The following is a 17181-nucleotide window of genomic DNA, read 5'->3' on the forward strand; positions in this document are numbered from 1 at the left end:
ACACAGCACTAGAGGATTGTCTAAACACATTTTGGGCAGTCATGTTTCTGAAAAACCTCTAATAGCAAAGAAACATGCTTGTGATTTAGTGAAATGATTTTTATGAAGGCTAAAAAATTGTATATACTATTGCAGATAAAAGTTTTTCTCTTCTAGGGGCTTCCCTGGTGGCACAGTGGTTAAGAATCCGCCTGCCAAGGCAGGGGACACGGGTTCAAGCCCTAGTCCGGGAAGATCCTACATGCCATGGAGCAACTAAGCCCGTGTGCCATAAATAAATTAAAAAAAAAAAAAGTTTTTCTCTTCTATAAGAGAATTTGAACTTCCCTTAGTTTTCTAGCTCTGTTTCCTTAGAAAAAGATATGTATCAGCTGTGTTACTAGGCAAAATTAACCCGATTGGTGAATTGCATCTGGACTCAGAGAACTATAATTACCTGAAAAGGTGCCATGCTGTGACTTCCCCAAGTACAGTGACTCTGGACACTTGGCATGTCCAGTGTGGGAACTTGGAAGCTATGTCTATGGAGTTGCTATCCCATATATTGACTCCTATGGGACATGATGAGTCTTTTAAGCTGGTGGCTCCTGCATCCTCTGATATGTCTGCAGTCTCCTTGCAACTGAACTGTACTGGACCACTGCAAGGGCATGTGCTAAGGAGGAGCATGTGATGCTGCCCTGTTGGCAAGCTGTTGTTCCTCCCAAGTGGACCAGTGCCAGATGAAGCATGTGGTTGTCTGTGGGTCTGAATATTTAATAGACCCTAACAAGACACCATGTGTGTTACAAGTATAATCCCAAATTTATAATTACACATAAAAGACTAGTAAGAAATAAACTAAAAATGTATAGCTGTTATCTCTGAGTGCTAATGGTACAGTCTTTTTTCTTCTGTTTTATATATATGTTTAAATTCTACATCAATGCAGTATTTTCTAATTGAAAGATATATTTTTAAAACATTCCAGTTCTGACATAATTATGAAATGACCAATGTTTAATAAGACTTGAAAATAGCAATTCTAATAAACAAAAACACACATGGTCAAAAAACAAAACAGAACTTCATGATGAATTTTCTCTTCTCTTTGGGTAAAAATGATAGATCTTTCATTCTAAGATTTTCAGCAAAATCTCTTCTCCCACCTACAAATTTTGCTCACATATCTTCCACCAGTTCCTTTTCCCCAAAGGACACAAACTGACATGGGGTCAAATGCTCTGATGGGAAGCCATGGGGATATGGCCAATGGATAGTGAACTGAATATTAAGGACCTACAGTACTACTCTAGTTTTCAAGTATGGAACCCTGATTCAGCCGTTCCATTCCTTTGCTTCTCTGGGTGAAAAATGTGACCACTAATGATGGCAGCCCTCCAAGATACGTGCTGAGGAATATTCCATAAATGATAAGGGCAAGAATAACATCTTTTAATTTACTTGTATTCTGCAGTCCTTGCCTACTTTATCCACACAGCATCCTGGTGAAATAGAAAAGAGACATCCCAAAGAACATAGAGTTTGTGGTCCAATTCCCTTCATTTTTGACTCGGAGTCTGTGAGTTCATTCAGGGGGCCAGTTGTTAGCTACGTTACTTGTAACTTGAGACTTAGCTACATTAAATGATTTGCTGAAGGTCGCAGTTAGTTCTGTATGTAATTGGACAGCTACCCACCCATTGGGTTCTACTTTTATGTTCCTCCCGAATGAGGGGCATTGCTAGGAACCAGCGCTGATTACAGCTGACGGGTTAATGGCAGAGAGCTGAGTGACCTTGAAACCCTGCTGTGGTGCTTGATCTTCCCCCCAAGACCTGAAAATAAGTGAGCAGCGGCGGGACAGAGAGCAGAACTCCCCCGATGCTCAGGGACGTCTCCTGGGAGCCAGGAGCCATGTTTACTTTTGCCCCTTCCTGGAGAGATATGGTGTATCCTAGAGCAGTCTTTTTTGGGCCACTTGAACACGGATCCCAAGTGCCTAGCTCAGCACACCCCCCGCCCCTGAGTGTGCATCCTTCATTATCCTCACACTGCAGTCATCCTGTCTCAGGCCTCATCTGCCAGGAGAGGGAGGGATCCCAGTTGTGGCTTTGCCCCCAGTAATCGTGTGACCTCTGATAAGGCATGTTCCCTCTTTGGATTCGATTTCTCATCCGTAAAAGGTGGGGTTGGACTAAATGATCTCCAAGATCTTTCTGGTTCTAATATTCCTTGAGAGATGAAAAAAGAACCTTCTAATTGGAAGACTCCAAATGTCAGATTCCCAGCTCCCTAGGCTCTCTTGACTTTCTTTTGGGAGTTCAATCTGTGCCTGGACAGGTGTTTCACAGAATGGCACTGTGTGTGTGTGTGTGTGTGTGTGTGTGTGTTTACTCCTTCTTAAACCCATTTCCTATTTTCCCTGTAGTAGAAAGAAGGCAAGACTCCTCGGGGGTGACTTATGTGACACAAACTAATGGCAATTCTCAGAAAAGGTAGTTCAACCGGACTCGTCCTTGGTGCTCTGTGTATTCTCTAGCACAGGGGTCCCCAAACCCCAGGCCGCGGACCGGTATCGGTCGTCAGCCTGTTAGGAACCGGGCCGCACAGCAGGAGGTAAGCGGAGGGCAAGCCAGCGAACCTTCCTCTGCCGCTCCCCATCGCTCACATTACCGCCTGAACTTCCCCCCCGCTCACCCGTGGAAAAATTGTCTTCCACAAAACTGGTCCCTGGTGCCAAAAATGTTGGGGACCGCTGCTCTAGCACATTAACCATAGAAAAACCTACCACCCTAAACTGCCGTGTGTCTCCAAGGATGGGCGCTGCTTGCAGGGACACACGAGAAAGGCATGAGGGAAAAGACTGCCGTGGGTTTGACCTGTCATTTCCTATATCTCCTTTTGTGCTTCGCTGTCAGAAAGGATCAGCATCTTGCTGAGGCAAGGCCACACAGGAGAAAGCTGTACAGGGACTGAGGAAAGGTTAGAGCTTGGGGGATTTATTGTGTCCAGAACGATTTAGCCAAAAGTGTTGCCCCACACGTCCAGGAAACCTGCAGGGTGCATTCTGACCAATGTGGAAACCCTGGCTAACAACTGCTTTAGGCGCCCTGAATAAACTCACAGACTCAGAGTCAAAGGCAGAGAGCCTGTTTGGAGAAGAGGATTTAACCCGGTGGAGAATCTGATTTACCCTTATTTTATCTCAGCCCCAGCACCACAGGCATGAGAAAATAGCTAGTAAACCTTTTTTTGGCCTCACAACAAAGTGATGGGAGTATTTAGAACTGAAGCAGCAGAACGTTTGACGCCCAGCCTGAGAGAATTGACACAGCTCACAGTTTGTGTGCAAGTGTGCACACGCACACACACAAGACTCATCTAGAATTTCCTGGGAAAGGAAGAGACAAGCATAATTTGATAGAAAGGCACAATCTGGAGGAAACTGCGACTCTTCACCTGGGGGTTTCTGGGCCGTAAGCTCTTGCAGTGAATACAAAAGCTCAATGCACAGTGTGGATCAGAGTGGGCTCTGGGTAAATGTACATCTGTTGCCTGGCTGGCAAGGGACGCAGCTGCCAGAGCAAAGGAGACAGTGTGGGCGCCTGTACTGAACAACCTCATCTGTTGAAACCCCTTTTTAACACTTCATCATTCACATCTTTTTCCCTTTTGTACATTATCTCATGACTTTATTTTTTTTTTTTTACCGTGAACACATTTTCTTTGTTGCAAATGTACTTAGTCATTACAATTTACATTTTTTTCTGGGAAAGGGTTATAGATAGGCTCATTAATTGTTGTGGATTTTTTTTTTAAACCTTGAAGAAAAATATCCATTTCCCTATTTACTATCCATGTGGCCGGTGAGTGCTCCCAATTCCTTTACAGATTATTTTTTCTCTTAACATCGTCCCATGGAGAGACTTGCTCACCACCTTTGAGATGCCCCTTTTAAGGATTGGTGAATAGATGATTGTGTTAGGAGCTTTGATAATTTGTTTCTTGAAAAGACTACTGTTTGCCTAAAATTATGTGATGGTCAGTTTACTTGGTGATCACAATGCATTTTACTTTTTACTAAGAGCAGTATTTTAGCTAACTCATTTTAGATTCCCATTTCCCTTGCATCCACCATCCAGAAAGGAAAAAAAAAGGCTCAAGAGAATACCCTGCTTTGGAAATGTAGCATCCCCCCTTGGTGTTGCATTATATAGCAAGTGTCAACTTAAGAGCATTTTGATTGGGTAGATGCCACCCCTGGATTAAGACCAGTAATGATGCTCCAACCCACAAAACATTTATTATGTGAGTTGCTGAATGACTTCCAAAATGCCATCATCCACATGGCCTTGATTCAATTGAAGCGTTCAGCTTTGAAAGGCATAGGAAGTGTCTAGAGCTGAATTCCTTTATTTACACTTAGGTGTGATAAAGCAGAAGTCAAGAGTTCTTGAACCAAGCACAGCTCAGGTCAGAGGGCCAGAACCTCTCTGCACATCTGGGTTGTCACCGGCACTCATCAGGAAAGATGAAAGCAGAGCATTTAGACGTCAGCAGCCAGGACTGGCAGCATAGTCTGTCCATTTAAAATCCCCTGGGTCACTTTGAAACAAAATCTACGGCAAAAACCATGCCTGCCTTTCTTGGAAATGCTCATGAGTAAAGAATCTTCCCAAGGAGGATATTGGAAGCATCTAAAAATCCCTGGGACTGAAAGCTCTGAAGCTACTTAGACATTAATATTGAGAAGTATGCAAAGAACCCTCTCCTCTTCCTCAGAGCCTGACACACAGAAATCCAGGGCGGAGCTGCCAGCCTCTGCTGTCCTTAGGCACACAGGTGACAGAGGTATCAGGGAATGTGACGGCTCTGGAGCAGGCTGTGTCCACTTTGCTTTTAGGGAAGCTTACTTGGTGAGGGCAAAGTCCCATGGGATTTTAAAAGTGAATGAAGGCTGGGCTTCCCTGGTGGCACAGTGGTTGAGAGTCCGCCTGCCGATGCAGGGGACACAGGTTCATGCCCCGGTCCAGGAGGATCCCACGTGCCATGAAGTGGCTGGGCCCGTGAGCCATAGCCGCTGAGCCTGCGCATCTGGAGCCTGAGCTCCGCAACAGGAGAGGCCACAGCAGTGAGAGGCCCACGTACCACCAAAAAAAAAAAAAAAAAGTGAATGAAGGCTGAAGGAAGAAGCATTGCAAGAAACTACACTGGCCCTGGAGAGCTTAGCCAACAGGAGAGAGATTAAAGCCCAGTTACATGGTTTCAGTTCCCTTAATCAGCCCTCTCTTGTCAGTTCCTCTCATAAAGGCAAAGTTGTTGGAGCTGGAAAAGCAACTTAAAGTTCTCCTAGTCCAACAGATAAGAAACTGACAGATGAGAAACTAGGCCCAGAGAGGTCAAGCAAGTGGTCCAAGATCGAACATCTGGTTAGGGGGCAGAGCAGAGCTAGAATCACACCACGTTTTCTTAATCCAGGACAATTTTTCAAGCAATTTCAATACACATTCTTGCCTAGACAGACCAGTAAGTGAAAGCAACAAACATTCTTTGAGCACCTATAGATGTTTTTACATACATTTTCTAATACTCTCAATAATTTTCTGATATAGTTATTTTCCTCACATTCAAAGTCATGAACAAAAGAAAAGCAGAAGCTCAGAAAGGTTCAGTTACCTGCCCAAAGTCACACATCAAGAAGGGAGGGAGCTGAGATTTCAACTCAACAGCCCACATTCAAGAAACAGCAATGACTCTGATATTGCCAAGTACCAGAGCTACAGCTAGCATATGTGTGAACCCAAAACATATATTCCAGGAATTCTAGACACACTTTATGATGACAGCCATATAGAACATGCAGTGAGTCCCCCTTACAATATAAAATTATAATACACCTTCCAGTGACTTTTTCTGCAGATTTTATATTTTGAAATCTGAACACTATCCCCTAAATATTTTGCATTTATATCACTTATTTATGACTTAACAGATCTCCTTTAAAGATTGTAAAGAAGTGAAGTCTGCAAGATAACACACCAAACTGATGTATTATATTCCAGGGTTATTTGTTTTTTTGCCATTTGGGTTTCCATATTTCAAAGACAAATTTATCGAGTTATCCTCACTAAAAGTGTATTTACTGGGCCTCCCTGGTGGCGCAGTCGTTGAGAGTCCGCCTGCCGATGCAGGGGATACGGGTTCGTGCCCCGGTCTGGGAGGATCCCATATGCCGCGGAGCGGCTGGGCCCGTGAGCCATGGCCGCTGGGCCTGTGCATCCGGAGCCTGTGCTCCGCAACGGGAGAGGCCACAACAGTGAGAGGCCCGCATACCGCAAAAAAAAAAAAAAAAAAAAAAAGTGTATTTACTGTTATCTAAGTGTCTTAGGTCATGTCACTTGTGATTGTAGCCAGCATAGCTGGGGGATGAGAGATGCACCAATGGAATTCACTTGCTGTTTGTTCATGGCCAGGTCTAGAGTTTGGCCTTGATCATTTCTCACCAGAAGGTATGCTCATTTGCTATGAGTGATAGGATGCTTGTTAGCCAACAATTTGAAAGGCCATAATAGGCAGGACAGCCAGGGCCGAACACATGGAGAGTCCCACATGTCCCAGCTGCTCTCTGAAAAGAGTGGTGGATAGAGGCAGAGTGTGTGTGGCAAAGATACAGATGGAGGAACACAACCATTGCCAGAACCAGAGTCATAAATCTGCCAAGTGGGTAGACGGCTTCCAACATCGGCTGGGGCCAGGCAGGAAAGAAAAGAGACCTCTACCTTTATCAAGCAGAACCTTCCGTCTCTCTCTCCAAGCAGAGTCAGGCCCTGTATGAGACTATGGAACCCAATGGATGGAGAAATAGCATCCTGTGTGTGATCAGAGAAACGCAGTGAAATGAACATCCATGAAGCCCATTCACTGAGATCTAAGAACTGGATTATTTTATCAGCAACCTTTATGTCCATCACAGTCTGAACTGGATGGACCAGGAATACTGTCCTACCTTGAAGTTATAAAATGACCCCCTTCCTCCCTTTCTTTCTTCCTTCCTTCTTTATGTAAACATTATTACTTAATATACTCAAAGTATTATGTCGATAATTAGATATATATGTTAGCATATATCCTTGCTCTGCTTTTTTTCTTTTGTATTTCACACCTCAATTGTGATATGAATATTGTTGACCAATAGTATCAATTCTTGTTTGCTGTTTGTTTGTTGATTTTTTTTTTTTTTTTTTTTTTGGCTGCGGGGATCTTTTAGTTGCGGCATGCGGGATCTAGCTCCCTGACCAGGGATTGAACCCGGGCCCCCTGCATTGGGAGCATGGAGCCTTAACCACTGGACCACCAGGGAAGTCCCAATAGTATCAATTCTTATAATGCTTATCACCTTTGACATGAGAGTCTCAGGACATTTTACTTATGGATTTATTTGAGCCCCATACCCTTTTCACATGACAAGTTTTGTTTGGTATGCCTTGGAGTTATTTTGTTTAGATCTGTGTGTATGTGTGCACACGTGTATTTTTAACAAGAACATGTTTTGTGTAGATTTTCTCTCACATTTTCTTGCTTTGTTGCCTCTTGTGTGAGTAGTGACAACCTTCACTAAATGGAGAACTTCTAGAATTTTCTTCTCTCTTTCTTATAAAGTAAGGATATTTTGGGCTTCTGAAATGGCTGAGGCAAGAATTGCTTATTTCTTTTCTTATCCCTATGTGTTTACCACTCTCCATCCCATTTCCCTGCTTTACTTTTTAATCATGTCATTTCACAACATTACACGATATACTTACTGGTTTATTTGTGCTCTCCCCCACTATTCTCTGTTCACAGCTACGTCTCCCATGCTAGAACAATTCCTGGCAGAATGGGTGCTCCCTCTCCAAACTTTTTGAATGTAAAATGCATATATGAGTAAATTTAGTTTAAAAGAGATACTTTACTTTGTATTTGTTAATGCTTAATTTTTTACTATATTCCTAAGCAGTACAGCAAAAATTGCATGCTTTCTGGTCCATATGGGGAATTTCCTGCAGGGAAATCTTCAGAGAAGTTAAGGTCAGAGGGTTCTACCCATACATAGGTACTCTAAAGATTCAGTCTTTTATTCATTCAACAAATATTGATTGAATCTACTATATACCAGTCCCTGTTCTAGTTACCATGCAAGGAAGGGCAAAAGTCTTTCCCATAAGGACATCATAGTCAAATGAAGAGGGACATACAGACAATAATTGCAATTAATTGGGTGGATGTCAGGATAGAGATCTGTGTAATATGTTGTGGGAACAATGACAAGGCAGGATCTCCCTTTTCCTGAGGGGACCTGGCAAAATTTCTTTACAGTCTACCTTATTAAACCTGTATTCCAAAAAACCTGCATTAATCTGATATGCTTAATTCATTCAACATTGAATAACTACTATGTACCTTACACTGAGCTATGCCCTGGGGACATAACTGGAATAAGACATGTGGGACATCCCATAACAAGGAATAACAATGATAGTATGTAATCGTACTATCATTGTAATTTGTGATAGAAATGGAAAGGAGAAACACAAGGAAAGAGAGTCATGTACAGCATGAATGCCTAAGCTAGTCTGTGGGAGCAGAGAAAGCTCCCTCAAGGAAATACTATTTCATGTACCCGACTATGCATGAATTTATCCCTATCTGTTCACTAAGATAAAGAAGAGTAATGCAGTGCCATCATTGCAGTGGGGACAAACAAAGCCCCTTGGCACCTTGTTTTGGCAGAGATAGGTCTAACGAGAAAAGAGGGAGGGCTGAGTTCTTGAAACTATTCAAATATTTTCACCTGACAGAGCAACAACTCATTGTTAATTCCAAGGGACGTCAGGCACAAAATATTCTTAGACATACATAGACAGCACCTGCCAAGGTGATCCATGCTGGCCCATCATTTGTCTGTCTGACCCTGAACTCATTCTTTTCCTGCCAACTTCCATACCATTCTGACTTGCCCATAGTTCTATTTCCATTACACCATTCTATCTTGTACTTTAATATCATCTACATTTTTTAGTGTTTAAAGCATATTGCATTTGTTTTGTTTTCTATGTTGTCAACATTAAACACAAATTCAACAAATATTTTATTTATCACTGCTGAGTAAAAGTGTAGCAGTTAAGAGAAAGGACTCCGCAGCCAGGTTTTCCTGGCTTCAGAGCTGGGATTTGTGATGACCTTGGACAAATTATTTAACCCCTCTACACCTCAGGTGTCTTATCTGTACAATGGGATAACAGTATCTATTTATAGACCACCTGCTAGAGCTGCTTCAGACACTGTCTGGCTGTGTGTGGCCAAGTCCCTGAGACTTTCGGGTTCCTCCCTCATAAAAGGAAGGGGAAAACATCTGTAGACGATTCCAGTTTTACTATTCTATAGCTTAACTTCCATCTCTCATGTGCCATTCATGACGTTGGCATCTTGATCCATCTAAACAGATATTCTATAATGATAGGAAGAGTATAAGGCATAGGAATTCTTTTTTTTTTTTTTTTTTGAGGTATGCTGGCCTCTCACTGCTGTGGCCTCTCCTGTTGCAGAGTACAGGCTCCGGACGCACAGGCTCAGCGGCCATGGCTCACGGGCCCAGCCGCTCCACGGCATGTGGGATCTTCCCGGACTGGGGCACGAACCCATGTCCCCTGCATCGGCAGGCAGACTCTCAACCACTGCACCACCAGGAAAGCCCCATAGGAATTCTTAAAACATTGATGAAGTTTATCTAAAACCACAAGCACACGCATAGCAAAGAAGAACAATTATAAGATCACATTCTTCTGGGGAAATATTGAAATGAGGGTTCAGAAAATAAAAATGGCATATGATGTGGTGGGAAATGTGGACTCTGGAACCCAGTTGTACTGAATACCAATCCCAGGCCTCCACATGCCAGTTGTATGCTCTGGAGGGTAAGTTACTTAACTACACTGAACTTCCATTCTTCACCAGTAAAGCAAAGGTAATACTACCTACACTAGGGACTTTGTGACCATGAAAACTATTATGATAAAGTGCTTGACACCCAGTTTGCAATAGATGATGGTAATTATTAACTTTTTATTCACTGAAGGTTCTCAGTCTTCAGCCACAACAGTGTCAAAGTTGGTGACAACTTCCCTCATGCCAGATCCTTATTTTAAATGGGAATACAGTGCGCTGAGTGCTATAAGCATAATGAAGAAATATAAGATATGGTCCCTGTCATAAGGAAGCTTACAATGTACACAAAGGCATTATGATTTAAATGGTAATATACATGTATTAGTTCAAGATAACAAGAGGTGCCAATCATAAAGGTGTGACAGTCAACCAGTTCAGAGTAGAATATTGATCAAGCAAATGTGTTCGAATAAAGATGGCAGTATTGCCACATAATGGAGTAATATTGTGATGGGTGCATATAATGCCCTCCTAGGCTGTCCCAGTCATTCCGCATCATTGCAATGCACACATTCAGTTAAAAATATTCAAGGGCTTCCCTGGTGGCGCAGTGGTTGAGAGTCCACCTGCTGATGCAGGGGACACGGGTTCGTGCCCCAGTCTGGGAAGATCCCACATGCCGCGGAGCGGCTGGGCCCGTGAGCCATGGCCGCTGAGCCTGCGCGTCCGGAGCCTGTGCTCTGCAACGGGAGAGGCCACAACAGTGACAGGCCCGCGTACCACAAAAAAAAAAAAAAAAAAAAAAAATTCAAATCCAGCCTGAGTGAGCCTTATCATAGATTCTATTCTTCAATTTATTATTTCAACTTAGGTTTCATATGACTTTAGAATTTAATATTATAGCCTGAAATCTATCTGAAATTATCAATTATTGCTTTCTCTAATTCTTTTGAAGAGTTAACTACAAATTACTATTTAACTCTCCATCTCTCCAACATGATATCTTCTAATATAATTGTGAAGCCTCAAAAGTTTTTAGTTTTTTCTTAAGCTACTGGTCTCTTTTATCAGACAGCTATCCAACTTGACAATTCTTCAACATTCCTTCTCCAGATTTTTATTGGTGAGATATCCATGTATTTCATAAAGTCAACCAGAGAATCTCTGATTGCCCAGGAGAAAACAATTCTGACCGGAGAATGCTGTTACCTGAACCCCTTACTCCGAAGGATCATAAGATTCATAGGTGAGTACAAGGGCATGTTGGACTAAGCCCTCGCTTATAGGTAAAACTTACTAAACTTACTGAAGATGAACACACTTGATAAAATAACCTAAGCTATGGAAGCATCAACTTTAAAAGCAAGAGTTGTTTGGGGGATTTTCCAGGAAGTACAAAATTGAGCCTGATCCTGGTACCAAGCCAAATTTTTGATCCTTAAAGTGAAGCAATACTTATTGTTTTACAAATGATTTCAACTTTGATTTTTTTTTCCTACACAATACTTATCTGAGATTCCCTTGGGACATATATTTTAATATTGACTGGATATTGCCATATACCCTTTAGCTGAGTCAGGCAAGGGGGTACAGCATCAGGAGACACCAGTAAAGTGAACTAGAAATAATCAACTCTCCTGACAAAACTTTCCTATCCAGTAACTTTGTTATGCAGGGAACTTTAAAAAGTATGGAAAATCTAATCCATCAGGTCTTAAAAAGAATGCCTTTCCAAAGTTGGAAAACACATAGTTTTATTAGTGTTCATGATGAGGAATAATTAAGACATTTTCTATAACCCACCTTCTAGGACTTTTATAAAAATCCTGAGGATATATGGATAATGATTATAAATATGGGAATGAATGTGTATGTGAGTAAAGGTAGGAATATAGATCTCTCAGAGTTCCTACACGGTGAGTACTCAGTAAGTAACTATTAGTGTTCTAATGAGATCCTGCAAATACCTACTGGTCAGGTGTTCATGGGAGCCAGGATTAAACTCTGAAAGTATCAACATGGTGCTAAAACAAGCCATGATACCATTTAGAACATATGGAACTGACAACTGAGAAAGTGAGGGCCAGAACACAGCTCCTTTGGTTATCCTTAATCCTTTTCTTCCTGTTATAGAAAAGGGTCAAATTTCCTCAAGTCATGAGCAAATGATCATATCAAAATCAAATATGCAGTAACTTCATGCACCCCTATGTTCACAGCAGCACTATTTACAATAGCCAAGACATGAAAACAACCTATATGTTCATTAACAGATTAACAGATAAAGATGTGGTACATATACACAATGGAATATTACTCAGCCATTAAAAAGAATGAAATAATGCCATTTGCAGCAACATGGATAGACCTAGAGATTATCCTACTAAGCCAGAAAGACAAATACCATATGATATCACATATAAATGAAATCTAAAATATGACACAAATGAACATATCTATGAAACAAAAACAGACTTACAGACATAGAGAACAGACTTGTGGTTGTGGGGTGGGGGGCGGAGAGAAGGACTGGGAGTTTGGGATTAGCAGATGCAAACTAGTATATGTAGGATGGATACACAACAAGGTCCTACTGTGTAGCACAGGGAACTGTATTCAATATCCTGTGATAAACCGTAATGGAAAAGAATACGAAAAGAATATATATGTATAACTGGATCACTTTGCTGTACAGCAGAAATTAAACACAACATTGTAAATCAACTATACTTCAATAAAATTTTTTAAAAATATGCAGTAACTTCTAACATTGGCATGGGAGTTAGGGAAGTAGTAGAGTGGGAGGGCTAAGAAAACCTAAGTTAAAAGAAGTAACCCTTAACATTAAAATAGTCTTCAGCATTTACTGATGGTATTTGCAGAATGACCTGTGGGCGTCTGCAGTCGGCTCGTTGGGTATACCCTCACCCATATGATGTCACCTCTATCTAGTTTACTCATTCCAAACAATGATGCCTTTCAAAGACATCCGGAGTTTGGTCACCTGCTACCAGAGTGGCTTCAAGGAAGACAAGAGGAGAGGTGAGAATATTTATTATACAGAACACTGGACTAGACACTTTATAATTTCATTTGATCCACCCAACACCCTATAAGGTAGGTTATAGTTCTAACTGTGCAGATGAAGAATATGATATAAAATGGGATAAAGTAACTGTTCCCAAGGACTGTGAGTGTGTGGGTAAGGCTAATAATGCCTGTATTAGGGATCTTCTAAGCATGAAAAATACTATGATAAAGTACCTGACACCCAGTTTTCAATAGATGATGGTAATTATTAACTTCTAAGTTTTCATTCCATGATTTTGCTTTCCGTGGTTTCAGTTACTCACAGTCAGCCAAAAATATTAAACGAAAAATTACAGAAATAAACAGTTCATAAGTTTTAAATCATGCTCCATTCTGAGTATGATGAAATCTTGTGCCATCCTGCTCTGTCGTGAATTATCCCTTTGTCCAAATTATCCCACCCATCGGTCACTTAGAGGCCGTCTGGTTATCAAATCAACTGTCATGATATGGCAGGGCTTTTGTTCAAGTAATCCTTATTTTACGTATTAATGGCCCCAAAGCGCAAGAGTAGTGATGCTGGCAATTTGGATATGCGAAAGAGAAGCCGTAAAGCACTTTCTTTAAGTGAAAAGGTAAAAGTTCTCAATAAGGAAAGAAAAAAATCACATGCTGAGGTTGAACAGTAAGAACAAATCTTCTGTTTGTGAAATTGTAAAGAAAAAAAAAGTAATACATGCTAGTTCTGCTGTCACACCTCAAACTGCAAAAATTACAGCCACAGCCATGGTAAGTGCTTAGTTAAGACAGAAAAGGCATTAAATTTGTACAATAAGATGTTTTGAGAGAGAGAGATTACATTCACCTTTAATTACAGTACATTGTTATAATTCTATTTTGTTATTAGTTATTGTTAATATCTTACTGTACTTAATTTATAAATTAAACCTTATTATAGGTATATATGTATTAGAAAAACATAGTATATATAGGATTTGGTATGATCCACAGTTTCAGGCATCTACTGAGGGGGTCTTGGACCATACCTCCGTGGATAAGGGGGGACTACTGTAATTTGTGATCCCTTGGAGAACAGGGACTATATCTTTTTCACTTTGTATCAACAGCATATTGCAAAATGCCTGGCACATAGTAGGTTTTCCATAATTTTTTTGGAGGAGTAAAGAGCAAAAACTAAACTCTGTTCAATCATAGCTTTCCCTAAAATTGCTTCCATAAATGCTGATTCTTAAATATTCACTTGCCTCCTGTTTAATTAACTTTATTACCTCTCTTCAGCTTAGTTCTAAAAGATTAAGGTACATAAATAAGGCAATTTCTAAGAGAAAGTCAAAAGTCTATTCTGACTTTTCATATAGGAGAGTTGAAGATGGGAGGAGGGGTCTATCTTGAGATGGGTAACTTTTTCTTAGTATCTGTGGATTAAATTTTTCCATAAGAGAAAAAAACATATTACTTGAAGTAAAGATCCTTTATATGGAGATGTTTCCTTTGAAAACATTAAAGTAAAATAAGGTAATAAAATGCATTAGAAATGTTATTGTAAAGATCTTAACAGTCTTTTTTTCTAGCCCAGTAGCCACCAAGATACACACCATGCAGTTGGCATTAGAAAATAACAACTGTTTCAGCTAACTATTCTAATTAAGCTGAAATGGCATGACTTTGCTCTTGCAGTTTATGTAATTATTCTAGAACCCACTATCAACAGTGTTACCCAACAAATACAATCAGCTTCGCATTGCAAAAATGGTCAGTGGACTAGCAAAATATTTTTTAAAAAAATAATGCTTTATGCTGTCAAGGATGAGAAAAAACTTGGGATTCTAGTACAATTCTAGTGAGACTAAGTTGATATACCCTTTCTGCACAGCAATTTGACAGTATATTTCAATAGTCTTAAAATAAGCCTCCTTTTTAACCCCAAATCCTACTTCAAATAATCTTTCCTAAGGAAATGATCAGAAATGTAAATTAATTTTTATGGACTAAAATTATTTTGTCATAACATAAATTAGAAATATCCAATAATATAATTTTTACAAATAATGCTAACCATCATAAGGTACAATCTCAGAAAATGGTATTTTTTAAGAATTTTTAATGAAAGGGGAAATATTCATGATGTAACACTATGTGGAAAAAGTCAAGACACCAGGAACCTATGATTATTTCTAAATAAAAAGAATGCAACATGATACGTATGTGTGTATATGTATCTGAACATGTATTTGTGTGTGTACGTATTCGTGTGTGTGTACATGTATCCCATAGAAAAGAGATTGAAGAAATGTAGAAGTTAAGTGTTGTTATTCCTGAGTTGTAGGTTAATAGGTGAATAATTTTATATTTTGCTTTTTATTCTGTAATTTCCAATTTTTTTAAATCATAAATATGTATAATTTTAAAATCAGTAAAAGAGCTAGACATTTTGGGAGGACTGGCAAAAATAGAGGCTATCCCAAAGGATGGCCAAGTCCTTTCACACAGTGTTTGTCGTCGAAAGCAGAGCTGAAAGTGGCACCTTGGCTCTCGAATTCCCTGTCTTCTCTAGGCTGTGTGGCAGGGACTTGAACAGATAGCCCCTCACCCCACCCCACAGAGTCAAAGTCACTTTTAACTGAGAAAATGGCAATAGCCAAGTCAAAGGGAAAACATTCAAATTAAACCATCTCTTCCTGTAGACAAATGCTAATTGTGTTGACCTTGACAGAGAGGATTGAATTCCTCTGATCCACAAATCCAACAATAAATTTTTTCCCCAAGGTTCTCATCATTATAAGGAGGATGAAATAGACTCACAGACATAGAAAACAAACATATGGTTACCAAAGGGGAAAGGGCAAGGGGGATAAATTAGGAGTTTGGGATTAACAGATACACACCACTACGTATAAAATAAGCAACAAGGATTTACTATATAGCACAGGGAACTGTATTCAACAACTTGTAATAACCTATAATGGAAAAGAATCTGAAAAAAAAATATATATATATATATAAAACTGAATCACTTTGCGGTATACCTGAAACTAACACAATATTATAAATCAACTATACTTCCACAAATAAACAAACAAACAAAAAGAGGATGCCTGGTCTCCCAGGCTTTAGCTATTAACCTTCATAGTTAACTTCTGTAACCATTTCTAAACTGTTGTATAATTTCTCACACTGTGTTACATGATGTGGGAAGGGAGGAAAGAAATTGCCTGAACTAACAAATTTTACCAACGTTTTATCAAAACAAATGTAGTCAAATTAGTGACATATATTTAAGGCTTCTCTTTTTCCTCATTTTTCCCTCTCCATTCCTTCCCTTCCTACATCAGTTCCTTTGGTATGCATTAAATTGAACAACAACCATACACAGATTTAAGTTCTCAAAAGAGATAAACCTGTACATTCTCTTTTCAGCAACAAAGACAAAATAAGGAAGTCATATTTAAATTTTTTCATTCACAAATATACTTGAGTAATCATATTCTTATAAATATGAAATAGTAACTTTTTAATTTAATACTGAAAGTATGAATAAAAAGCATTAGAATTCCATTAGGGTTTTTGGTTTGTTTACCTTCTTGAATACATTTCTTTTGAGTTAAAGAAAAAACTGATCCAGATATACCAAGATTAGATTGTCTTTTGGCACCTAAAATAGCCTGTCATCCAGAAACTGCTTATTATGGGCTCTTCTTTTGGGATCACACAGTTGCTCCATTATTACTTCCAATAAAAATTTAATTAAATACCAAGCAAGTCTTAGGCCATTTAGGTCAGGTCTAAGGATTAGGTAGCACTGGACAGAATAGAAAGTACCATGGTAAACAGTTAATTCATGTAATGCTAATTAATTGCCATAAATTAAGTGTGATCTAAATGAAGCATATTTTAAATGCAGCCTCAAAGGTCACAGTATTTTATGGTTGTAAGAATTGATACCCTGAGACAAGCTCAGCCTTTTCAAGAACTAGAAAATCCTTCTCAATTTTGAAAGTCATTTAGATGTACTTTATCTGAAAGGAGACTCCATTTGATTCAATCAGACCATTTCTACTTGCATTCTGTATTTATAATTATAAATGGGGGGGACTGATCATATTTTCAACCTTCAACAAGTAATTTTTTGGCCATGTACCATATGCAAAACACTGATTAAGGTGTTGAGGACATATTACTGAACCAGACAGAGATTTATTTGCTCTCATTGAATTTATATTTTAG

General features: G+C 39.7%; 1 protein-coding gene across 1 annotated transcript in view; it reads left to right on the forward strand.

Moving 5' to 3' along the window:
* Positions 1–17181, forward strand: part of PLPPR1 (phospholipid phosphatase related 1) — a 57564-nt gene that overhangs the window by 6182 nt on the left and 34201 nt on the right. The window contains exon 2 of the mRNA XM_082627549.1: positions 11020–11152. Coding sequence (XP_082483675.1) covers positions 11020–11152 — 133 coding nt within the window. The remainder of the gene's footprint in view (positions 1–11019; positions 11153–17181) is intronic.

Source organism: Mesoplodon mirus (genome assembly GCF_964341445.2).
Source record: "Mesoplodon mirus genome assembly, chromosome: 1".
NCBI lineage: Eukaryota > Metazoa > Chordata > Mammalia > Artiodactyla > Ziphiidae > Mesoplodon > Mesoplodon mirus.